General features: G+C 41.8%; 1 protein-coding gene across 1 annotated transcript in view; it reads left to right on the forward strand.

The window, feature by feature from the left end:
• Positions 1-25,930, forward strand: part of LOC126094455 (dmX-like protein 2) — a 355,200-nt gene that overhangs the window by 183,661 nt on the left and 145,609 nt on the right. The window contains exon 41 of the mRNA XM_049908834.1: positions 25,417-25,653. Coding sequence (XP_049764791.1) covers positions 25,417-25,653 — 237 coding nt within the window. The remainder of the gene's footprint in view (positions 1-25,416; positions 25,654-25,930) is intronic.

Below are 25,930 nucleotides of genomic sequence, written 5' to 3' on the forward strand. Positions count from 1 at the left end.
AGCTTCGCTTAGTTTGCGTATGAGTCCATTGTGCCAGAGACCAAAAGCCTTTTCGATGTCCAGGAACACGGCCCCTGTGGCTTTGTTCATATTGTAGCCGTGTGTTATATGTTCGACTACGCGTAGGAGTTGTTGTGTTGTCAAGTGGTGATTCCTAAAGCCGAATTGCTCTGGTCTTAGGGTGTCGTTGGTGATGCAATGCCTAGTGATACGTTTTAGTATTACCTTCTCAACAATCTTGCTGAGCGAACACAGCAGACTGATGGGTCGGTAATTTTGTGGGAGGGAGTGGACTTTCCCTTGGCCACCTTCCAAAAGTCAGGGAAGTGTTCGGTGTGTCAGGATGGCATTCGTTAAGTGTGTGAGGTATTCTACGGCTTTATCCGTGAACTCCTGGAGGACACAGTTTTGAATGCCATCAGACCCAGGGGCTTTTCTAGCGTTGGTGTGCTTGATAGCCCATGTGATTTCATTTGTGCTAGTACGTCTTATTTCATTGCGCGAGGGCTGAGCTACAAGTCGTGTAACCTCCTGGTCCGTTTCAAGTGTGAATGCTGGGTCTGAAGGAACCAGATTCGGCATGAAAGACGCTGCAAGTGTTGTGGCCATAAGCTCTGCCTTCTCCGTGGCGGAGTAGGCTGGGCCGTCTGGTCCTTGTAATGTGGGAATGTAATGTTTCTCCCTGGTGAAGTGTCTGGCCAGCTGCCACACGCCAGGACGTGTGGTATCCAGCCCAGCGAGTTTCTGTCCCTATTGCTCGTTTCTGAATGTTGGTATTTTATCCCGTATTATGCCCTGGAGTCTGTTGACGTGCAGTTTATAGAACGGGCGCCTGGTACGCTGCCAGTATCTCCTGAGGCGGTTCCTCATTGAGATAAGGCTCAGGATTTCCTGGGGCAGGGCCGTCGAGCGTTGTCTTGGTGTTGTAAATGGAATGGCGTCAGTCATTGCGTCTTGGACGGCAGTTGTGAGAGCCTCCACAGCCTCATCGATTTGCTGTGTGTTGTTAATTTCGTGGGTGTCAGGAATGCGACTATCAAGCGTTTCCTTGAACAGTGTCCAATTTGCGCGCTTGTAGTTAAGCATCCTGCGTGGTTCGATGTCCTGCAGTGTCTCTTCCATGTGCAGTATTACAGGCATGTGGTCTGAGTCCAGATCGTTTTCAACCGTAAGGTTGAGTGTGCATGTGATGCCCTTTATGAGGGCTATGACTAACACATCTGGCCTGTGTCGAGCCTGTGTAGGCACGAACGTGGGAACGTCCGGCCCAAGTATAATGTAGTTTCGGCCTAGAGCGTGTTCGTACAGTTTCTTGCCATTGGAGGTTCGTATTCGTGAGTTACAATCAGGGTGTTTTGCGTTTAGGTCTCCAGCGGCGATTATCCGCGGTGCTATGTTGAGTACTGTGCTGATATCGCGTGTTACTATGTTTTTAGGATTGTATATCGATACCAGTGTGGTGTTGGCTCCGTTGAACTTGACCCTGACGGCCGTGGCCTCTAGTCTTTCAAGTGCTGGGAGCTTGATGTTCGTGTGTTCTATGTCTCTGTGTACGATGACTGCCGTGCCGCCTCCCCTCCTGCCATCCCCTCGGTCGATACGATAGACACAATACCCTGGGATGTTTAGTTGTTTGCGAGGCGTAAGCAGTGTTTCGTTCACAAGAGCGATTCGGATACCCTTTCGTTCCATGAACGCGGCCATTTCGGCTTTTTTTGCTTGCGATCCCGTTGGCATTCCAAAACAGGATCTGTGAGTTTGGGTTTAAGTCTGCGTTTCGGGGCTGATGTGGTGTATTATCCATGTAGTAGTGTAAAAAGTGGTGTGATAGTGGCTTGGAAGCTAGTCCAGTTGAGCGTGCTCGACATGAACTGCATGAAGAGTTGTGAGACACACCCCATAATCTTTGTGACTATTTCGGTGGTCGTGCGTCCGGGGAATAATGTTTCCATTATTCTCTGGAATGTTGTCGTAATGTTGGTCATGTCGGCCTGCGAGTTATTGGTCGTGTTAGCGGCCGCTTGTTCCTGTGTTGGCGTCTGGTGAGGGCTGGCCAGAGTGTCAGCTGTTCATGTGGCAGTTGTGGGCGCCTGTGTATTCTCTGTGGTGAGTGGGTGTGTTATGTGGGTTGTTGAGTTGGTGTCCGGGTTGTGTTCGTGAGTATTGGTGTCCTGTTGTCTGTGTACTTGTTGTGGTGTGGTCATGTTCCTCGTGCTGCGGCTGTTTCTCCTTCTCCTCCTCCTCTGGCACTGTGGTCATCCCTGTGTTGGTGCATTTTCTGTAGCCTGTGGTGGGCTGCAGTCCGCGATCTCAGGGGGTAGGGTGGTGGTGTTGCTGGTGTCGTGTGGTGTGCCCGGTGCGGGTGTGGTGTCAGGTGTTGTGTTTGTCTGTAGTGTGTCTGTTGCTGGGGGTGTTTGTTGAGCGTGTCCTGAGTTCTGGGGCTCCTCTGACCATCCCGCGCTGCTGGGGCTGCCAGCGACCACTCCAGCGAAGGATACTCCACTTCTTACAGGGCGGTTTCGGAACTGTGATGGTGGTAGGTTTAGCGTGTTTGGCTATTTTGCGCCTCAGAGCTGCTTTGTAAGCAATGCACCCTCTGTAGTTCGCCGGATGGGCAGCGCCACAGTTGGCGCACTTGCGAGGTGCTGTATGGGGGAGTTTGCAGCGTTGGGTCGTGTGACCACCAGCGCAAATGCGGCAGCGGGGTGCGAGACCACATCTGATACCCGCGTGCGCAAAGCGCTGGCAGTTGCGGCATTGTTGGGGGGTGCGCGGTGTGTTGTAGATCTCTACATTGACGACCATGTGAAGAAATAGCTTTAACTTCAACAGGTCGCGGGACTTGGCCGTGTCGTCCAATTCCACCATGTAGTTATGAGACGGTCTCGCTGTGCCGAACTCTGACATTCAGTTTACCCGAATGCACTCCCACCCGAGAGCAGAGAGTTCTTCGTGTACTGTGTCGGTCGGGGTTCCTGAGTCTATCCCCTTTATCACGTACTGCTGTGTCTTTTCAAGGACTGTCCTGTATGGCTGATTTTAATGTATTTTAAACTACTACAACTCATGAAAGGTTTCAGTTATAGCAATAAAATTACTCTTATTGAAAAACCTAGACTTTCTTGTTTAAAACCATATATAATACCTTTCTCTTGAATTAATACATACCTTGTTTTTGAAAGAAGGAAAAATTGGTCAAAGGTATATTCCTGTATTTTCTAGAAGGATTTTTTTTTTTTTATTTTACACAAAAATTGTAATTATGATGGATACAGTATGTCTTATCTACAGTAACCTCCTGTAACTATTTTAGGATGCAATTTTGCTCTTTGTGTGGTAAAATTTGAAGCGCGGCATTTTGCACAATGCTACTTTACATTCACTACACTGGTAGCTTGTGTCTTTTCGCCACACGTTGCCAGAAACTTCCTTATTTCCATAAGTGTAACTCCTTTCGACTTTGATAATGAGCAGGTGGGTGAAAGGGAATTTGTGCTTCATAATTTCCTGATGCATTGTTGAGCATACAGGTTAGTTTGTTCCTTTATATGTTTCATCATACTGTCTGTCAGGAAATATGAAAAAAATTCTAGAGGTGCACTGTTCTGGTCTAAACTGACAACATTGCATATTCCAAATTGTCCTGAGAATAGAGCGATATCTGGTGCATGATCAGTAGTCGTCCAACCTTCCTCAGAATCGGTGCAGTGCGCACGTCTCAGCTTCCCCCTCGCCGTTAGTCTCACTCGTTCTTCAGGCACAATATCGACGGGATTACTTGCTGCTGAAGTGCTTGACACCTGCTCTCCTCTTCTGAGTGTATCAGAAGAGTAGTATTTGCAAATAAAATCATAATTACGTACTGAGAGTTTTTTCAGTGAAAATCTGAACAAAAATTATAGATGTTTTGTTGTCAGAATTCTTTACCTGAACTGCCAGAAACTTCTTCTTGAACATAGTCCACATCATCATCAGAGTCATCTACAATATCTTCCTCTGACAAATCAACGTCAATTTCTTCTAAATCACAATATAACTCGCGAGCAATTTCTTTGTCCTTCAAGCCACACTTCGCCATGTCGACACTACTGAGACCGCGTGGGAAAAAATCACTGCTCACAAAACCCGACAAATAAAAAGGGAAGCACACCCTTCCACAGCATGCCTGCACTATCTAGTGACCAATACTCGAACTACAGTCCATACAGCGCCTCCCAGACAAGCGGGAGCCGTAAGAACACACAAAGGAAAGAAGGGAAAGAACGAGAACACGCGCCCGTAAAATTACGGGCACCGGACGGCACGTCGCGCACGCCCGTATTTTTACGGGCGTCGGCACCTAGGTGTTAAGGAAGTCCAGTAGATTCGAGTAATCTGACTTGTTCGCCACGTACAGTGCGGCGTGTTCCCCAGTGAGCTTAGAGTAGTATGTTGTGGGGTTGTGTTTTTTGTTAAATTCCTTGTTTAGGAGACTGAGGTCTCCGTAGTTGTGTATGATGACTGGTGGGAAGCCAGTCGCGGTATTGTTTGGGTTCTGCGTAGCTGCTGGTATGTTTGTGGATGCTGCAGTTGCAGGGTTGTTTATGTTGGTCCCTGTGTTGCCTTTGTTGTTGATTTGCGGTGTGGTTGGGGTTGGCAACAGCACTCGGCCATTGCCTCGTGAGTTTGTGGGCTCCCTACCCGTATAAATACGGACGGAGCGCCTGACGCATAGCAATGGCTACCTGGTAAAGCTTAACTGCTAAGCTTACGACTCGAAGCAGACTACTGTAGCTGTATCGTCATTCATTCGACCTAAATTGTGTCTCATATTTCAATGGACCAACTTTGTTTCGATTTGGAGGTGCGGCTTAGATTCGGAAAAATTTTTTTTCCTTGATTTCGAGTCTCATTTTTTAGGCGTGGCTTAGATTCAAGTGCGGCTTGGATTTGAGTAAATACGGTAAGCTCAGCATAGGTCAAATACATGAAAATATTGTCACACACGTTTACAATAATCTGCACACAGTATTTTTTTTTTCAACCTCTGATAGGCTTTAAATAAAAGGCAAGTTCATAAAAAACAATTATTTTATTACCAAATGTTTTGTACCCTTATGGTTACTTTTCCAACATAATCACCAAAAAGATTGAAACATTTTCGTACCTGTGGACAAGCTTTGCAATACCCTCTTCAAACAATATTGCAGCCAATGATTGCGAATGGGCATTGATTTTGTTTTGAAGATCTTTGTTGGTTTGAAAGTGCTGCCCTCCTAGCCACGTCTTCAGTTCAGGGAAAAGGTGAAAGTTGGTGGGTGCCAGGTCAGGACTGTACAGCAGATGATCAAAAATGTCCCATTGAAATTGTTCAAGGCACTGTTGAGTTGTGCCAGCAGTGTGTAGATGAGCGTTGTCATGGATCAACACAATTCCTGAAATCAAATGCGTATTTGGTCTTCAAAACAAACAAAGAGGTATGCTGACCGAAGACATGGCTACGAGGGCAGCACTTTGGAACCAACAAAGATCTTAAAAACAATGTCAGTGCTTATTTGCAATCATTGGCGGCAACATTTTTTGAAGAGGATAGTGCAAAGCTTGTCCACAGGTATGATAAATGTCTCAATCTTTTCGGTGTTTATGTCGAAAAGTAACCATAAGTGTACAGAACTTGTGGTAATTAAATAATTGTTTTCTATGAACTTGTCTTTTAGTTATAGCTTATTGGAAGTTGAAAAAATAAAAACAGCCCTCATATTTTGGCACAATTTGTATTAATTCTTACAATTTGCTTAGGGCAACCCATGACAATTGGGGTCGCACTCAGCCGTACAGTACGATATACCTCCTGCTATGCCAATACAACAACCACACTACTCACTGACTCTAACAGCAATATCACTTACTGGTCATACTCGGCACTTGCCAATCAATTGCTGGCTTATCATTCAAGTATACAAGCAAAATATGCTTATCTCTGAGTAAGGGACCACGTATCCTTTACAAAAGACTGTTTTAAACAAGGAAGGGAAAGCTGAAAGATGGCAGGAATGCATAAAGGACACTCTAAGGAAAAACATAAACACAATATTGTAGAAAGAGAAGAGGTAGTAAAGGAGAATGAGAAGGGAGGGTTGACACTGTGAGAAGAATTTGACAGATCTAAGTTGAAATAAGTCCCCTGAAGTAGATTACATTCCCCCAGAATCATTAAGATCCTTATGAGTGACAGCCATGACAAAACTATTCCATCTGCAAAACTAATGATGTGTACTAAATAATTTAATTGGATAGATAAAAAATCTACTCACCAAGCAGTGGCAGAACACACGTGTAAAAGAGGATTGTAATTAGGCAAGCTTTCAGAGCCAGTGGCTCCTTCTTCAGACAGAAGAGTTGAAGGGGAAGGAAGAGGATTGAAGAGGTGTAGGAAAATTGGTAGATTTTGGAGAAGTCACCCAGAACTGAGGATCAGGGGAGACTTAACACAGGATGAGAAGGAAAGACTGATTGTTGGCTACTGCATCAGATGAGATTTGAAAACCTGAGAGCTTAAAGGTGGAAGACAAGGTAACAGGCAAGACAGAAATTGCTGCTTTAACATCACGCATGTGTTAATAAGAGTGAAAAACTAAGTGCATTGTACGTAACAGAGGTGGGAGCGGGTGATAAAAAATAGATGGGTAAGACAATGAAAGATGTAGAAAACTGAAATGGAGTGAGGAAAAGAGTACTTACTGTGAAGAAATGCTGAGGTGGAAGAAATTAATGTAAATTAAGCCCAGGTGAGAGGCGAAAACCAAGGACATGTAGCGCTAGTTCCCTCTTGCAGAGTTCTTAGAAAATGGTGTCTGGGGGAAGAATCCAGGTGGCACATGTAGTGAAACAGGCACCGCAGTTGCGATTGTCATGTTGACAGTATACACCATCTGCCTATGCCTAATTGATAATTTCGCAGTAACTTTTCTTTTCTTCACTCCGTTTTAGTTTTCTACATTTTTCATTGTCTTACCCACCTATTTTTCACCGCTCCCCCTCCCACCTCTGTTACATACAATGCACTTAGCTTTTAACTCACATTAACTCATGTATGATGGCTTAGCTACCCTATCTTCCACCTTTCAGCCCTCAGGTTTTAAAATGTCATCCGATAAAGTCCCTAACAATGTCTTTCCTTCTCATCCCGTGCTAAGTCTGCCCTGACCCGCGGTTCTGAGTGACTTTCCCAAAATCTACCCTTTTTCCTAGACCTCTCCAGTCCTTTTTCTGTGCATGCTCTTCTTTCCCCTTCAACCCTTCTGCCTGAAGGAGCCACTGGCTCCAAAAGCTTGTCTAATTACAACCCTCTTTAATGCATGTGTTCTGCTGCCACTTGGTGAGTAGATTTTTTATCTATCCAGTTAAATTATTTTGTCAAAAATTATTTTTGTTGTTATAATGACATGTACTGTTACATTGGGAGCCACCCTGTGCTATTAGTGATGTCATCTCACGGTCACCGCAGTGTGGTATTATCACAGTGACTGGTCACGTTGGAAGCTGCACAGTGCTATTCTCACAGTGCTTATGTCTTAATCTCTCTATACGGGTACTACAGAGCAGTAGCTTATGAAATCTTCTGGCTGAGCATATCTTATGTAGCTCGGTTGCAGCAGTAAAGTCCACTACTTTCTTTCCAGAGATCACACCTAACCATATACAGGGTGAAAATTCTTGAACTATAAGAAAAAAAAGTTGTTTACAAATTAAGGCGTGCACACACTTTATTCAACATGTATTCAGATTTAGGTTATGACATGTTTGATATGCTTGCCTTCATTGGTGATGACGTGACGCAGACGAATAAAGAAATACTGCATAACCCGCTGAAGTGTCCGAACATTGATGCTGTTGATGACCTCCTGAATGGCTCTTTTCGGCTCAGAAAATTGTTTGGGGTTATTGCTGTTCACCTCATCTGTAATATAGCTCCACAAAAATTAGTCGCATGTGTTCAGATCTGGAGACAATGACGACCAGTCACCTCTAGAACATCAAACACTCTCCTGCTTCAATAGGGTTGAGCTCCATCTTGCATAAACTGCATCTTGTTGAAATCAGAGTCACTTTGGATGTGTTGTTGCGGTCTTCAGTCCAGAGACTGGTTTGATACAGCTCTCCATGCTACTCTATCCTGTGCAAGCTTCATCATCTCCCAGTACCTACTGCATCCTATATCCTTCTGAATCTCCTTAGTCTATTCATCTCTTGGTCTCCCTCTACGATTTTTACCCTCCATGCTGCCCTCCAATACTAAATTGGTGGTCCCTTGATGCCTCACAACATGTCCTACCAACCGATCCCTTTTTCTATTCAAGTTGTGCCACAAACTCTTCTTCTCTCCAATTCTATTCAATACCTCTTCATTAGTTGTATGATCTTCCCATCTAATCTTCAGCATTCTTCTGTAGCACCACACTTCGAAAGCTTCTATTCTCTTCTTGTCTAAACTATTTATTGTCCCGTTTCACTCCCATACATGGCTACACTCCATACAAATACTTTCAGAAATGACTTCCTGACACTTAAATCTATACTCAATGTTAACAAATTTCTCTTTTTCAAAAACGCTTTCCTTGCCATTGCCAGTCTACATTTTATATCTTCTCTACTTCGACCATCATCAGTTATTTTGCTCCCCAAATAGTAAAACTCCTTTACTACTTTAAGGGTCTCATTTCCTAATCTAATTCCCTCAGCATCACCCGACTTAATTCAACTACATTCCATTATCCTTGTTTTGCTTTTGTTGATGATCATCTTATATCCTCCTTTCAAGACACTGTCCATTCCGTTCAACTGCTCTTCCAAGTCCTTTGCTGTCTGATAGAATTACAATGTCATCAGCGAACCTCAAAGTTTTTATTTCTTCTCTATGGACTTTAATACCTACTCCGAATTTTTCTTTTGTTTCCTTTACTGCTTGCTCAATATACAGGTTGAATAACATTGGGGATAGGCTACAACCCTGTCTCACTCCCTTCCCAACCACTGCTTCCCTTTCATGCCCCTCAACTCTTTATAACTGCCATCTGGTTTCTGTACAAATTGTAAATAGCCTTTCGCTCCCTGTATTTTACCCCTGCCACCTTCAGAATTTGAAAGAGAATATTCCAGTCAACGTTGTCAAAAGCTTTCTCTAAGCCTACAAATGCTAGAAACGTAGGTTTGCCTTTCCTTAATATATTTTCTAAGATAAGTCGTAGGATCAGTATTGCCTCACGTGTTCCAACATTTCCACAGAATCCAAACTGATCTTCTCTGAGGTCGGCTTCTACCAGTTTTTCCATTCGCGTTAGTATTTTGCAGCTGTGACTTATTAAACTGATAGTTCGGTAATTTTCACATCTGTCAACACCTGCTTTCTTTGGGATTGGAATTATTATATTCTTCTTGAAGTTTGAGGGTGTTTCGCCTGTCTCATACATCTTGCTCACTAGATGGTAGAATTTTGTTAGGCCTGGCTTTCCCAATGCTGTCAGTAGTTCTAATGGAATGTTGTCTACTCCCAGGGCCTTGTTTCGACTTAGGCCTTTCAGTGCTCTTTCAAGCTCTTCATGCAGTATCATATCTCCTATTTCATCTTCATCTACATTCTCTTCCATTTCAATAATATTGTCCTCAAAAACACCGCACTTGTCTAGACACTATATATACTCCTTCCACCTTTCTGCTTTCCCTTCTTTGCTTAGAACTGGGTTTCCATCTGAGTTCTTGATATTCATGCAAATGGTTCTCTTTTCGCCAAAGGTCTCTTTAATTTTCCTGTAGGCAGTATCTATCTTACCCCAAGTGATTTGCGCCTCTACATCCTTACATTTGTCCTCTAGCCATGCCTGCTTAGCCATTTTGCACTTCCTATCGATCTCATTTTTGAGACATTTGTATTCCTTTTTGCCTGCTTCAGTTACTGCATTTTTATATTTTTTACTTTCATCAGTTAAATTCAATATCTTTTCTGTTACCGAAGGATTTCTATTAGCCCTCGTCTTTTTACCTACTTGATCCTCTGCTGCCTTCACTACTTCATCTGTCAAAGCTACCCATTCTTCTTCTACTGTATTTCTGTCCCCCTTTCTTGTCAGTCATTCCCTAATGCTCTCCCTGAAGCTCTCTACAACCTCTGGTGCTTTCAGTTTATCCAGGTCCCATCTCCTCAAATTCCCACCTTACTGCAGTTTCTTCAATTTTAATCTACAGTTCATAACCAATAGATTGTGGTCAGAATCCACATCTGCCCCCGGAAATGTCTTACAATTTAAAACCTGGTTTCTGAATCTGTTTCTTACCATTATATAATCTATCTGATAGCTTTTAGTATCTCCAGGGTTCTTCCATGTATGCAACCTTCTTTTATGATTTTTGAACCAAGTGTTAGCTATGATTAAGTTATGCTCTGTGCAAAATTCTACCTGGCAGCTTCCTCTTTCATTCCTTACTCCCATTCCATATTCACCTACTACATTTCCTTCTCTTCCTTTTCCTACTATTGAGTTCCAGTCACCCATGATTATTAAATTTTCGTCTCCCTTCACTATCTGAATAATTTCTTGTATCTCATCATACATTTTATCAATCTCTTCGTCACCTGTGGAGCTAGTTGGAATATAAACCTGTGCTAGGTGTGGGCTTCGTATCTATCTTGGCCAGTCAAATTGTGGGCACTGAATAGTATTTATACTTCAAAACATTTTCTTCTAAATGTAATTGCATAACTTAATTCAAAAATTCTCTTTATCCATTGATTTCACTTACTATGCCAACCAAGGATCACTGCTAACTTCAAGATAACTGAGTGCAATAATCTCTGGCTAGTGTGTTATTAACTCTCAATAAACAGTAAATTATTATCTCCGTAATTTTTGATCACTTTAGCCACTTCCTGAATAAGAAAATTAATCAATTTTCATGCACCCTACCTTGTCCCTACTCTCCACAATATTTCAGTATTCAAAGTTTGTATCAGTTTTGCATAATACGAGCTCCAAGACAGAGATGAATTAGTTCTTTCTTTTAAATCTGTAATAGCTTTCAAATTTTTATTCAGAAAAAAATCTCTTCTCAGCATGGCTTTTTTTAAACAAATCCTTGGCAAATATGTTTTAGTTCAGTGTTTTCCAAAATATTAAGCACACACACACTTCTGACTTCTCCTCAGATGTCACAAACAGTTTTGATAAAGAACAGTATGTACACATTACTGCCATGTAATTTACAAGGTGTGTACATCCCGGGAAACTGGGAAATCCAGAAAAAATGCAGGCAATTTTTTCATTGTGAAAAACCTGGGAACTTTTTAGAATTCCAGGAATTTTTCACTATTTTAATTTTCAGTTAAATTTCTGCAATTTTGCCTGGTAAGAAGTGATCCTGTAATAAAGACTTTTACTTTAACATGCCGCTGCAGAGTGATACTGCAACAGTAAAACGTAAACAAGAGATTAACACCAAAATAAAACTTTAGTTGGAAAGAAAATGCACCATTTACAACAACAAAACACGGTGCACAGACGAGCGTCTGCCAATAGGAAAATGTGCCAGAGACCTTAGGACGAAGACAGTGCAATAGTTTGTGACAACAACCTGCTTTTGATGAGCGTGATGTCACAATCGTTTACATTTTTAATAGATTGCAAGAACATATTTCGAATGGTGTTTTAAGAAGCACTAATTTCAAAGTGAATTTCCTGTTATACAAGATGAATAACATTATGTGTGAGAATGTACAATGAATTTCTTAAGTCATGGAGTGTTTGACTCTCATTCAGAACTTAACAGTTTGAGGATGAGCCATGTAGAAAAATGTTGGGCCCAGGAGACTAGCCATTTATGGTAATATTTAATATTTTGCTGGCACATTTGTGTTTTATATGTCTTGAAGGAGAACAAATGCTAAAAAGACCAAGCTTCAAGCCTAGTTTTTCATGTTTATTTTAGCTCTTCAGTAGACTACAAATTCTGCAATAACATTGGTAAAAACGATAATTATCCAGAATGAGATTTTCATTCTGCAGCGGAGTGTGCGCTGATATGAAACTTCCTGGCAGATTAAAACTGTGTGCCAGACCAAAACTCGAACTAGGGACCTTTGCCTTGCAAGTGCTCTACCATCTGAACTGCCCAAGCACGACTCACGCCCCGTCCTCACAGCTTTACTTCTGCCAGTACCTCATCTCCTACCTTCCAGATTTTACAGAATCTCTCATGCAAACCTTGTAGAACTAGCACTCCTGAAAGAAAGGATAATGCGGAGACATGGCTTAGCCACAGACTCGGGGATGTTTCCAGAATGAGATTTTCGCTCTGCAGTGGGGTGTGCATTGATATGAAACTTCCTGGCAGAAGTAAAGCTGTGAAGACAGGGCATGAGTCGTGCTTGGGTAGCTCAGATGGTAGAGCACTTGCCCGCGAAAGGCAATGGTCTCGAGTTCGAGTCTCGATCCGGCACACAGTTTTAATCTGCCAAGAGGTTCCTGGATAATTATCCTTGAAAAAAAAAAGTGAGAAGTGAGTTCTTGAGCAGTTGCCCACATAACGAGCTTTTCTATGGAAAAGTCGAAGTGCTCGATGGAACATGTACTCGGCCAAGTAACCCACAATATGTTTAGTGCACGGCAATGAAATTTATGATCATGGCTGTCAGGAATATTCAACTACTGCAATTTAAATTGTGCTCTTAGGATCCTACCTGACCACACACATGGAGAAGAAAAAGTCAAAAATATTTTGACAACCAATGTTATACGTGAAAGCTAAGCTTTTCTGGTAACTATACTGTGTGTATATTAATTTGAACCATTAACTTTTCCTATTTGCATGCTCGCACAACTTTACAGTGATGTTGCTACTGGCTGACTACATCACGTGTCTTGTGCCATGAATATTTGCTGTCATCGGCTGGCGAGATCATGTGACCTCAGCTTTGATAGGCTGACAAAAGCACATCAAAATCTTGATTTCAGTGCTTCACAAGCTACCATGCTGTATTTGGTAAAATTTGTATTTACACTTTCGTAATACCAAAATATACAGTATATATATTTCTGCACATTAGAGATCTTTCCAAAACACACTGCTTTTTGCTGTGTTTCGTATCCTGAAGTGCTAGGAAGTTCTATGCCAGTTTATAAAACCTTTACCATTCAAAGGATTTAGAAGTTTTAAGTCTCCGAGGGAAAGTACAGGTGGTCGTAATCAAACTTTCCACATTTAACACATTATAACATGAAAACTAATTACTGTATGAGTTCCAAACTTTGTAGCATTAATGTGCAGAGTATGAGGCGCATGATTTCCATGTGTCACAGTGCCACTGTCTACTTTTAACTATGGCCACCAGTTGCCATGATCAGTCATCATGATTCATAGTCACACACACCTAGCAGGGCATTATTGGTGAAGCTCTATAATCAAAACTACAGTAATGCCGCAGCGGCACATCTAGAATATTGCCATCTGAAAGGATTATGGAAGGGTCCTCTTTCTCCACCTGCTGTGTGGAGCACGATGTAGTAGTTCAAATCAACTGGAGAACTGGGTGTCGCTCCAGGAAGAGGCTGATGACCATTTGCACCACAGGTGATTGATAAAACCGCTGTTGCTATGGCAGACAACACTGTGTAATTCCCGATCATGAGGCAGTGTGCGTGCTGTGTCACAACAGTTGAACATCCCATGGTCCACTGAACAGAAGGTTCTTCAAACCATTCTGAAATGATTGTAAACATAGGTTTCTGCGGCTGTTGTCACAGTTAATAAAATTCTTCTGGGTTTGAGGCCACATTGTCAAATATAAAATTCCAACCTTTCGACAACTGTTGCAAGATGCCTTCCTCAGGGTGTATTGCTAACTGCTGTATGAGAACTAGTTTGATTACTTATATACTATGGTGGAGTGCTGTCATTGGATATGAAGGTGAGGAGGAAGGATATTAGGTGTTATTTTATTGGTCTTTGCATTGTGTGTTGTCATTTGCGGAAATAGACGTTTTCCATAGGAATTTCCTTTATTGCATGCCACTGGTGGAAATTGACGAATAGGAGACTGAGCAGCAAGTGCAGTGTAAGATTGTTTACTAACTACTTAGTATCAGCTAGGGTGTGTCAGCACACTGTGTACCCTCCACCGCTGTGCCCTACTGCACGCCTGTTGCTTTGCAAGAACTGTCCTTCCACAAGATGCTGGAAGTCAGTGCCTGTCCTTTCTATTCATGTGGTCTGGTTGCTTGGCCATTTCTATAGCCTTTTTAATCTTCTTCCTCAAACTAAACAGCTGTTTCGCCAGTACGCAGGCCTCTCAAAATTCGATATTCATCTTGCACTGTTCCTGATGTTCTACCACAGTTGATTTATTGTATTGTTTGAGACGGATATATCTCTCATGTTCAGATAACATTGTGCTTATTGGATACCCAGTCTCACCTACATACACCAGTCCACATTCGCACTCGATTTCATAAACTCCAGCAGCATGAAACATGTCAACTGTATCATTGGTTGAGCCCAGAACATCTTTCCTTTTGTTGTTGCTATGAAAAATCAGCTTAATACCTGCCTGATGTATAATTTTGCCCAGACTTTCAGTAACCCCTTGTACGTATGGTAGCAGGGCAGTGTCCCTTGCTTCGTTCTGCATTTCCTTATTGCCCACCTCCTTCAGGGCCATAGTTTTATATATCGTCATGTCATAGGCATTAGCTCCAAAAATTGACCTGTGGTTCTGTAGTTCAGCTTTGTGATTGTGTTCATTGCTGATACTGTAGGCTCTCTTAGTTAAACTTTGCAGGGCTGATTTCTATTGCGTAGGACGGTGGTGGGAGGATGCATGCAGGTACCTGTCCGTGTTGGTGGGCTTCCTATAAATACTGTGCCCGAACTTCCTGTCAGGCTCATGGTAAACTTCCACATTGAGAAAAGGCCATACCCCGTATTTTTCTATCTCCATGGTAAAGTTAATTTTGCTGTGCTGCTGATTGAGATGTTGCTGGAAGTTCTGAAGCTCTTCTTCTCCGTGTGGCCAGATGACAAAGGTGTCATCAACATACAATAGCCAGCATTCTGGGCATAATGGTGCATACTGGAGTGCTGTTTCTTCGAACGCTTGCATAAAAATGTCTGCTGTGACAGGCGATAGAGGGGTACCCATAGCTACACCGCCCATCTGCTCATAGAAATCCCCTTTCCACCTGAAATAGGTTGTCATCAAATAGTGGCGGACTAGCTTGCAGATGTCAGTTGCCTTGTGTTCCTCTAAGATGTTCATGGTGTCCATCATGGTTACATTTGTGAATAAAGACTTCATGTCAAAACTGACCATCAGATCCATACCCGAGACACGCTTTTCTTTCAGAAATGCTAAAAAGTGGGCGGAGTCCAAGACGTTTGAATCTGTGTGCCTTATTAGACATGTACGCTTTGGAGCCAATTCTTTCGCTAGTTTGTAGGTTGGTGAGTTAATACTGCTCACTATCAACCATGAAGGAAAGACTTCTTTGTGGACCTCTGGTACACCATATATTCTTGGTGCCTGTGGCACTTGTGGAATGAGTCTTCGGGCCATGTCAAAATTCATCCTAGTTTGCTTCAGTAGCGCTTGCGTTGATTTCATTATTTTGACCGTCGGATCTCACTTAAGTTTATGGTAAATGGGTTCCCTCAAAAGATCATCCATCCGCTTATCGTAATCTACTGTGTCCGACACTATGGTGGCATTTCCCTTGTCTGGCTGTATTACCACTATCTGAGAGTTATTCTTCAGCTCCTTGATGGCATGATGTTCCTCCTTACTGATGTTTTGTTTCGGAGGCTTTGTGTGAGCCAAGACTTGTACCACTTCTTGCCGTATCTTCTCTGCCTCTGGTTGTGGTAGGTGATGAACCGAAGCCTCCAATGATTCCATAATGTCTTCTTTCAGTACTAGTTTTTGTGTGATTGCATAGTTAATCCCTTTAGCCAGAATTTGTGTGGCTGCATTGCTCAAGGTGTGGCTGGAGAGGCTCTCCAATGTTCGTCACGTGTCCAAAATCGGTCCTTCATCCGCTTTGTTCCATTGCAATTTGTCGAACTTCGTCATCTGGCAGTTGGTGGTATTTTCACTTGATCTTGTGGCTTGTTGAAAGGTTAACCTGTCTACCTTCTCCTAGTCATCCTCATCCAGTTTTCCACTCAGGAAGAGGTGCAGTTCACACAGTTTTATGTTGTTCATGTTAAGACTACCACGAATGTGGCGGATCCTTTCCCGCAACAAAGCTTCTTTTCAGCCTCAGTAATTCGAGCTGCCCGATGTTTCCGTCATCCTCATCCAGTTTTCCACTCAGGAAGAGGTGCAGTTCACACAGTTTTATGTTGTTCATGTTAAGACTACCACGAATGTGGCGGATCCTTTCCCGCAACAAAGCTTCTTTTCAGCCTCAGTAATTCGAGCTGCCCGATGTTTCCGTATATCTGCGCATACAGATTCATTAAATGTAAACATAGGCTTCTGCAGCTGTTGTCCCAGTCAATAAAATTCTTCTGGGTTAGAGGCCACATTGTCAGCTATAAAATTCTGGCATTTTGGCGACTATTGCAAGATGGCTTCTTCAGGGTGTACTGCTAAGCGGTAGCAGAACACCAGGAACAGTGCAAGATGGAGATTGAATTTTGAGAGTTCCACATACTGGCGAAACAGCCATTTAGTTTGAGAAGGAAGATTAGAGAGGCTATAGAACAGCCAAACAACCCAACAGCATGAATAGAGAAGACAGGTACCAACTTCCAGCGTCTTGGCTGCCAGCAGTGACAGCTTTGCGGAAGGATGGCACTCGCAAAGCAACAGGCAACAGGCCACAACGGCGGAGGGTATACAGAGTGCTGACGCACCCTAGCCAATACTAGGCAGTTAGTAAACAACACTATGCTGCAGTCGCTGCTCAGTTTCCTATTCGTCGATTTCCACCAGTGGCAAGCAGTAAAGGAAACTCCAATGGAAAATGCCTATTTCTGCCAATGACAACACATAATGCAAAGACCAATAAAAGAACACCTAATATCCTTCCTCCTCACCCTCATATCCAATGACAGCACTCCTCCATAGTATATAAGTAATGAAACTAGTGCTCATTCAGCAGTTAGCAATAAACCCTGAGGAAGGTGTCTTGCAATAGTCGCCGAAAGGTCGGAATTTTATAGTTGACAATGCGGCCTCAAACCCAGAAAAATTTTATCGACGATTCTCAAATGATACCTGTACAAGATCCATACCATACAGCAGCTTGCATCACAGGATGCACAACATGGTGTTGACTTTGCTCTCCACTTTCTGATGAGGACTAGCCCTGGACCATCCTATGGACAGACGAAGCTCATTTTCCTCTGATGGTTAGATGAACACAGAATTGCTGAGTGTGAGGATCTTCACCTCCAGTCACTGTGCATGAAGTTCCTCTGAATGGTGAATGTCTTACTGTACAGTGTGGCTTCATGGCTACATTCATCAGTGACCCACTCTTTTTTGAACAGGTTGGTGCTCAAGGACCAAAGACATGCAGTGTGACTTGCCAACTTTCCTGTGATAAGCTTCACCGGCACGTCTTACCCACCCTGCAGGAGAGAGACACATTGAACTCACCAGTTTTCATGCAAGATTGGGTCCCACCATAAATCGCTTGTGAAGTTCACCTGCTTCTCTGAAACACATTTGGAAACAACCGAATTGTCAGCCGATCGTTTCCAAATGCTTGGCCAGGATGATCACCTGATCTCACTCCCTGTGGTTTCTAGTTGTGGGGTTACCTGAAGGACAAGGTTTCCCAAGCAAACATTCACACATGTGCTGATTTGAAGCTCAGCATATCAAGAAAGGTAGCCAGCATATGTACAGACATGCTTCATTCTGCTGTGTTGAATGCAGTCGTGTCTTTCAGACTCTTCTGGACACTGATGGCCACCATATTGAGCCCCTATTGTAGCAGTATGGTACTGGTATGTAATGGTGCGATGGACCATTGCAGCACATAAAAATTGTTTCAATTGGATTGATTGTGCTTTATTTCTCTTCTCCATGTCCTTGACATTAATGCTGCCAAGTTTGGTATTCATTCGATAATTAGTTTCTGTGTTATAACATGTTAAATAGGAAAAATTTAACTATAACCATCCAGTGTATTGTCAATTAACACAAGAAAAGATCTACTTTTGCCCGGGGTACAGTGTATTTTCACTCGGGAAAAAAGTGTATTTTTAATCTGGCCATCTGGGAAATTTTTCTTCTTGTTTGCATATACACCATGACTTTAATATATGTGTGTCAGCAAGTGTGTCTATCTCAGGGCTGAACATAAATCATTTCATTTAACATTTTGATACAGTTTTGCATTGTTTTAAAAACACAGACCATAGCATCTGAGGGAAGTTTGTGGCATCTTCTTCTTGTGTGTGGTCTTTGTCTGTTTGAAGTCTGTGTCCAGTGACATTAACATTTTGTACAAGGTTGAAGATCCCTTTGACTGTGACTTTGGTGTTATGCTGCCCATGAAACATTAAAAACAAACAAATGAATACATTTTTACTTCTAAGAAAAATTAAAATCATACATGTAAGTGTTGCATTCGTTTTTTAATACTTAAAATCTATAAGCTCGGATGTGTACGTACCATATGTCATTGCTGCAATAACTGATACAGAAATACACCCTGCATCATCACTCCGACCTCCGGAAAGACAAGTTTGAGTTCAGGAGAAATGTAGGAATACATGAGGCCACACTACCTTCCTACTTATCTTAGAAGATAGACTAAAGAAAGGAAAACCTACATTTATAGCAGTTGTAGGTTTAGAGAAAGCTTTCGAAAATATCGAAACAAAGGTTTTAATAAAATGTTTAACATTCAAATATAAATATAATTGTTAAGGAGTCTTTCCTTGAAGATATTGGTATGAATTGTAGCTTTGTAAATTTGTGAAATGTGGGCAATAATCAACTCAGACAAGAAAAGAATAGAAGCTTTTAAGATGTGTACAACTTTGCTTCCCCTGTTTGCCGATAGGTGGCGACAGTGGTAGGTAGCGATCGAAAGAAACAGATCGCAGACATCAGGAAATTAGCTTGGACCTCGGTCAACATTACCTCATTCAAACATTAGTCAATTTGTGTCTGCATCATAAAGTTGTTCTTGGTTGAAAATGTCAGTTTACGAGCCTAATTCTCGTCATTTACATGAGGTGTTACTGTTTTGTTTCAGTATCAAGAAAACAGCCGCTGAGTCTCATCGAATGCTCTCAAGTGCATATGGTAATGATGCTATTATTGAAATAATGTGTCGTGAGTGGTTTCAACACTTCAAGAAGGGTGATCTTCACATCGTAGTCTGTCATAGTGGTGGAGAGAATGTTTTCGAAGATGCAGAATTGGAGACAGTGTTGAGTGAAGACCCGCGTCAAACTCCAGAAGAATTGGCATGATTAGTGGCAGTAACACAGCAAGCCATTTCAAAATGTCTCAAGGCTATGGGCATGACTCAGAAAGAAGGAACTTGAGTCCCGTGTGAGCTGAAACCAAGAGACGTTGAACGGCGTTTGTGTGTTTGTGAACAGTTGCTTCAGAGGCAAAAATGGAAGGGATTTCTGCAACGCATTGTGACCGGGGACGAAAAATGGGTTAATTACGATAATCCTAAACGCAAAAAATCATGGGGATATCCCTGTCATGTCGATGGCCAAACCGAATATTCACGGCTCCTAGATTATGCTCTGTATTTGGTGGGACCAGCTCAGCTTCGTGTACGATGAGGTGTTAAAACCAAGTGAAACAATCACAGGTGCTTATTATCAAACACAGTTAATGCACTTGAACAGAGCATTAAAAGGCAAATGGCCACAATACAGCGAAGGGCATGATGAAGTGAATTTGCAGCACGACAACGCTCGACGCCAGGTTGCAAAAGAGGTCAAAACGTATTTGGAAATGTTAAAATGGGAAATCGTACCCCACCCACCATATTCTCCAGACATTGCTCCCTCTGACTATCACCTGTTTAGATCAGTGGCGCATGACCTGGCTGACGAACACTTCCGATATCATGAAGTAGTCACAAATTGGATTGATTCGTGGATCGCTTCAAAAGATGAACCATTTTTTCGACGCAGGACTTGTACACTGCCTGAAAGATGGGAGAAAGTAGTGGCCAGCGATGGAAAATACTTTGAATGATACATGTGTAACCAATTTGTTTCATTAAAGCCTCAAATGTTGGGGAAAAATGGCGGAAGCAGAGTTGTACATCTTCTACATAGGAACGTTGAACATTAGATAAGTAGGTCAATTAATAATGAGGGTTGTACTGAATTGAATTGAGAGAGAAAACTATGTTTGATGCACTTCTTGATGAAAAGAAGGGATCAGTTGATAGGACACATACAAGTATCAGAGAATTTTGAATTTGGTGCTGGAAGAAAATGTGAGGGGTAAAAATGGTGAAGGGAGACCAGGGCTTGAATATAGTAAGCAGGTTAAAATGGATGTAGGCTGTGATAGTTTTGTAGATATGAAGAGGTTTGCACAGGATAGATATCATGGAGAGCTGCATCAAGCCAGTTTCTGGACTGAAGACCACAGCAGCATCATGCTAAGAAAATTAGTAGCACATTATACAAGAAAATTCAAGGATCTAGTGAGGAAGACATAATCACATGCAGATAACATTGGGTGTACAGAGATCTAAAGAAGTTAGCCAAATTAAAAATAGTAACAGTGTCAAGAAAATTCGAAATTCAACAAATAAAAGGGAAAAGGCTGAAACGTATTGACTCTGCATAATGCAAAACAAACAGAAGAATTAATAGCACTGTGAAAATGTAGTGAAAGTGTGTAGTGTTGCTGGAAAAATCGCCAAAGCAATGTAAAGGTTCACTTGCTTTCTCTAAAGCAAGTGAACCTTTACATTGCTTTGGCGATTTGAGGTGTCCTATTTGTTTTCCTTTTTAAATTGTTCACACTTACTCTGTATTCTATATTCATAAATTGTCTGCAAAACCTCACTATTATTAAATAGCAATTTAAAAAAAAAAGATAGATGCTGCTGTGGGATATTCACAAAGTGAAAATGGGTACTAGTTGCACACTGCGCATACTGGAAGTGCATTGACTGTGGTATATTCACTTGGTGAAAATGGGTACTAGTTTAACACTGCGCATACTGGAAGTGCATTGGCTGCTCAGACAAGCCCCACCTCCTTCTCCAATGGCAACCAGCTTACAGCTGATAAAAGAAGCAAACATGTAATAAGGTAAGGCATGCATAGGTGACATGAAAGTTGATGGCAAGTTGGTGGAAGAACCAGGTACCAGTAAAGCCTCTTCACTCATTTTTGTAAAAAGTATTGACCACTAGGGACAATACCACACATGAATCAACACTATTCACACAATGGCTGCTTATTGCTATGGTGCACAATACTGTTATGTAGATAATGTTAGCAGGAATCGTAAGCATTCAGGAGCAGCCCATAGTCAGCTAAATTTCACCGACCAGAGAAGGGTGAAGTAAAAGTGTGTGGTTAGTGTAAAGATATTTTAATGTTGAAACTTTCTGCAAACCAAAAAAAAAAAAAAATCTGAGAAATATACTACAAAGGAAATGCAAGGCATGTGGAAGTTTCTGCTGTGGTGTAAACACAACCAAGGGAGCCTCAGTTGTTATATGCAGCAGGAAATTGGCCTGTGGTACCAAAATAAAACATATTTCCTTCTGGCCCTATTTTATATGACATAGATAAAGGCCAGCTACGGATTTTGTAATTAGAACAGTATGCTGACTTCTAGCATGTCAAAATAGGCTTACCAGAATTATTTCGCGCGCGCACGTGTGTGTGTGTGTGTGTGTGTGTGTGTGTGTGTGTGTGTGTGTGTGCGCGCGCGCGCGCGCCCTCATAGTTTAATGGTACTATTTTTGTGGAAACATCTGCATTTCCATCACATAGTTTTCCATTTATGCCTGCCCTGAGGATGCTTTCTTGTCACCTCAGGAACAGAGATGCCATCCGTGCCAGTAGAATGTCCATAAGAAAGTGTACTTTTATATTTACATTTAACATGTCTCGGGTGAAGTGAGGTCCTGCAGCAACATTTCCTATGAGGCCAAGTTATACATAGCTGCATACCTGATGATGTAAGCATGGATTTCTGTTTCCCAGTGGTACATGTTATGTATATTTATACTACTGTGGTTAGTAAATGTTGCTTCATTGGTAAAGAGAACACTCCAAAAACATATCATCTGTCGTACATTGAAGAGCAAACCTATAAAATTCTATACAAAATAAAAATCATGTCCATAAGAGTGATGATGTAATGACAGATGAAAAGGATGGTATTTAAATCTTGTGATGTACATAAAGACACTTGTCTGACTGATTCCACATTGATTGGCGCGTGTCACACCATGTGGATTGATAAGCTTTGTAGCCAGAGCAGCTTCTTCCAGTACTATGACAGTCACAGTCTTCGTCCTCGACTTCTTTTTGATGTTCAAGCTGCACATTCACACTAGTTTCTTAATAATTCATGAAAATTCTTGACACGTCAGTCTCTAGTGATCACAGTAGATATCCCAGTGTTGCTGTACTGTTCTGACAACATTTCTTTGACATTCACCATAGTTATACAAGTATCTTGTCTTAACTTCTCTTAATTGGTGTATATGTCCGAGGGTTAGGAAAACTGAAACAAAAGTGAACTGTCAATAGACGACACATTTCCTCCTAGTTTTGCAGAAGACAATTGAACAGTCAAAAGATGGAGCCTGGCGTGAGAGTTCCTCTTTGTGCTGTTTACGGCTGTGATGGCTGATTCCAGCCACCTTGCCTTTCAGTTTTAGCACAATTCTTGGCTACCCTCACATAAAATGTCAACACTTACAGTAATGTGAACAAACGAGCGAAAAAAAAAGAAAAAAAAAAAGAAAGAAAAGAAAAGAAAAGAAAAAAAAGAAAAAGAAAAATCAGCCCACAATGGCCGGGTCTGACAGATCCATTGTTTTTTATACATTCCAGAATAAGTAAGACATAAATGTTCTTGAGAAATAGCCTGTTTGAAATATTCAGTTCTGTGTTTGTTTTGTATAGTACAGATGCCTTTATATCAGCAATGTCCGAAAGTGCATAAAATGTGCACAATGGCCAGTGTCTTGTGTGCCTTCCAACACTACACTTATCAGCCAGAACATAATGACCACCTACCTAATAGCTGGAATGTCCACCTTTGGCACAGTTAGCAGCAGCAGCAGTGTGTCATGGCATAAAAGCAGTGATGCCTGGGTAGGTCATTGGAGAGAGTCGGCACCACTTCTGCACACTGCACAAAAAAGTTACCTAATTCCCGTAAGTTCCAGGGGGTGGGGGAGGTCGGGGGGCCAGCACATCAATTGGAACTCACCATTTTGTTTGTTGAACCCCTCCATCACACTTGGCCTTATGACATGGTGTGTTATCTTGTTGAAAAAAGCCACTGCCATCATAAAAACATGATCATCATGAAGAGGTATGCATGGTCTGCAACAAGTGTACAATACTCCCTGGCCATCATGGTACCTTGCAGAAGCTCCACTGGACTCATGGGTGCCACATGAATGTTACCCAGAACATAATGGGGCCACCACCAACTTGTCTCCATCCCGCAGTACAGGTGTTGAGAAGCTGTTCCCCTGGAGGTCAACGGATTTCCACACTCCCATCGGCATGCTGAAGTAGGTGTTGGGATTCATCAGACCATGCAACACTCTGTCACTGCGCCAACACCCAGTGCCAATGGTCACATGCCCATTTCAATCGTAGTTTGCAATGTCACGGTGCTAACATTGCCATGTGCACGGGTCATCGGGTGGGGAGGCCTATTGTTAGGAGTGTTTGGTGCACTGTGTGTTCAGACGAACTTGTACTCTGCCCAGCATTAAAGTCGAAGTTAGTTCTGCCACAGTTTGTCGCCTGTCCTGTTTTACTAGTCTGCCCAGCCTACAACTTCAGACACCTGTAATGAGGGATGGCCACCAAGCCCCATGATGTCTGGATGTGATTTCGCCTTGGTTTCTCCAGGTGTTGAAGACACTCACCACAGCACTCCTTCAAGCCCTGACAAGTCCTGCAGTTTCCAAAGTAGTCGTGCTGAGCCTCTGGGCCATCACATTCTGCCCTTGCTCAAACTCAGATAGATCGCACAACTTTCCCCATTCTACACTTGGACAGCACGCTCACTGATACTATGTGCACCATGCGTGTGTCTGACTAGCAGACATTCCTCACCAGATGATGGTGCTATCACCTGGACAGGATTATTTCGTTTGGTCAGTGGTTGTAATGCTCTAGTTGATCAGTGTATATCCTGGACACATTGCATCAACTGCAACCACTCAATTCTTTGTTGAATTATAGACTGTATCTGACTTCCTCAGGTTACATGTTTCTTCATTGGTTTTATTGTTTGTATGCATTGATGACACAAAATACACATCAGTATAACACAAAAATTGGTTAAACAGAAAAAGCTAACATAAACAGACGGGCTGGGTCTCTTATACCAAGAACATGTTTCTTCCCATGTCAACAATCTGCTGGACAGAAAAGAGGAATGGTGAAACAAGTAGTGACCACTGGGAACTTTAAATGAAACCTGCAATGAATGACTTTATGATTAGTAGTGTACTGTTGTGGATATTTAAAAAAAAATCCACCTGTGTGTGAAAGACTCAGCCTGTCTGTTCAATATTAACAAGCATTACAAAATTATACATATCTTTTCACAAACTTTTGAGTGACGTCAAATATACAAGGTACTTGATCCCATAAAAAAAGAAAAAGAAAATGTAGTACAGTACTTCATTAGATACAAGAATTAAGACAATTAATTATGCAAAGAAATACGTCCTCCTCTGCATACTATAATTAGCTGAAAATCATGTTCTGATGTATTGAACCAATTTGGAAGTTAATGCAACATATATCATTTTAAATTATTATTTACTAATTTTGAGATTTGGCAGAGTTTTATATGTATAAAAATGCAGAATAGGTCTGACAAATTTAAAAGGGAAAACTGAAAGGAAATCCTGAAATTGCCAAAGCAATCCAATAGTTCTCTTGCATCATCTGATGATTTTGCCAAGCAGCACTATCCACATTGATTTAATTGTAGTAGTGCCATTATGGTACTCTTTCTTACTGTTTTCCAGCATACTCTTTCAATATGTTTCAGCCTTTTTTATCCTTCTGCTGTTTTTTCTTACATTTGTTATACAGCTCACTCTGTGTATCTGTATAACTAGAGGATTTTGAAAGAGGAATATAAGCTTTGCAAACTGGTCTAGTGAAATCTTAATTCATACGATAATTATAACAATGTAAATACAAATGTTTGATTTTTGTTAGGTGAAAGTGTAGAGACAACCACAGCTAGTGGTGGCCAGTTGGACATAATGGCTCAACAGCTGAAGTTCATAGCCTGCCTGAAAATCCTTATGGAAGAGCTTTCAACATTGGCAACAGGATTTGAAGTTGATGGTGGGCAGCTTCGTTATCAGCTTTACGTATGGCTCGAGCGTGAAGTTGAGGCATTGCGCCAGCTGTGTAACTACAGTTTTGGTGATCCAGATCTGACAGGTTCTGGTAAGCTGTTATCCTTAATGATACTTACAGTAACTACCTGCATGTAAGTTACTGAGTGCTATATTTTCATCTCACCCGGAGATTTATTGCTAATTGTATTAAGGCAAACCCCCAAGCCCCAACTTGCTTTGGTAGATAACAAAAGACCTGAATAAAATCTTACATTTCCATTTCTGATGTTAATATGTCATAGACGTCAGCAGAAAATGAAGATTTATCATGAAATTTATAACTGTGAATTGTAAGGTCATGTTATCACATTTTATTCCAAAATTAT

The sequence above is a fragment of the Schistocerca cancellata genome, chromosome 8 (genome assembly GCF_023864275.1).
Source record: "Schistocerca cancellata isolate TAMUIC-IGC-003103 chromosome 8, iqSchCanc2.1, whole genome shotgun sequence".
In the NCBI taxonomy this organism is placed as follows: domain Eukaryota; kingdom Metazoa; phylum Arthropoda; class Insecta; order Orthoptera; family Acrididae; genus Schistocerca; species Schistocerca cancellata.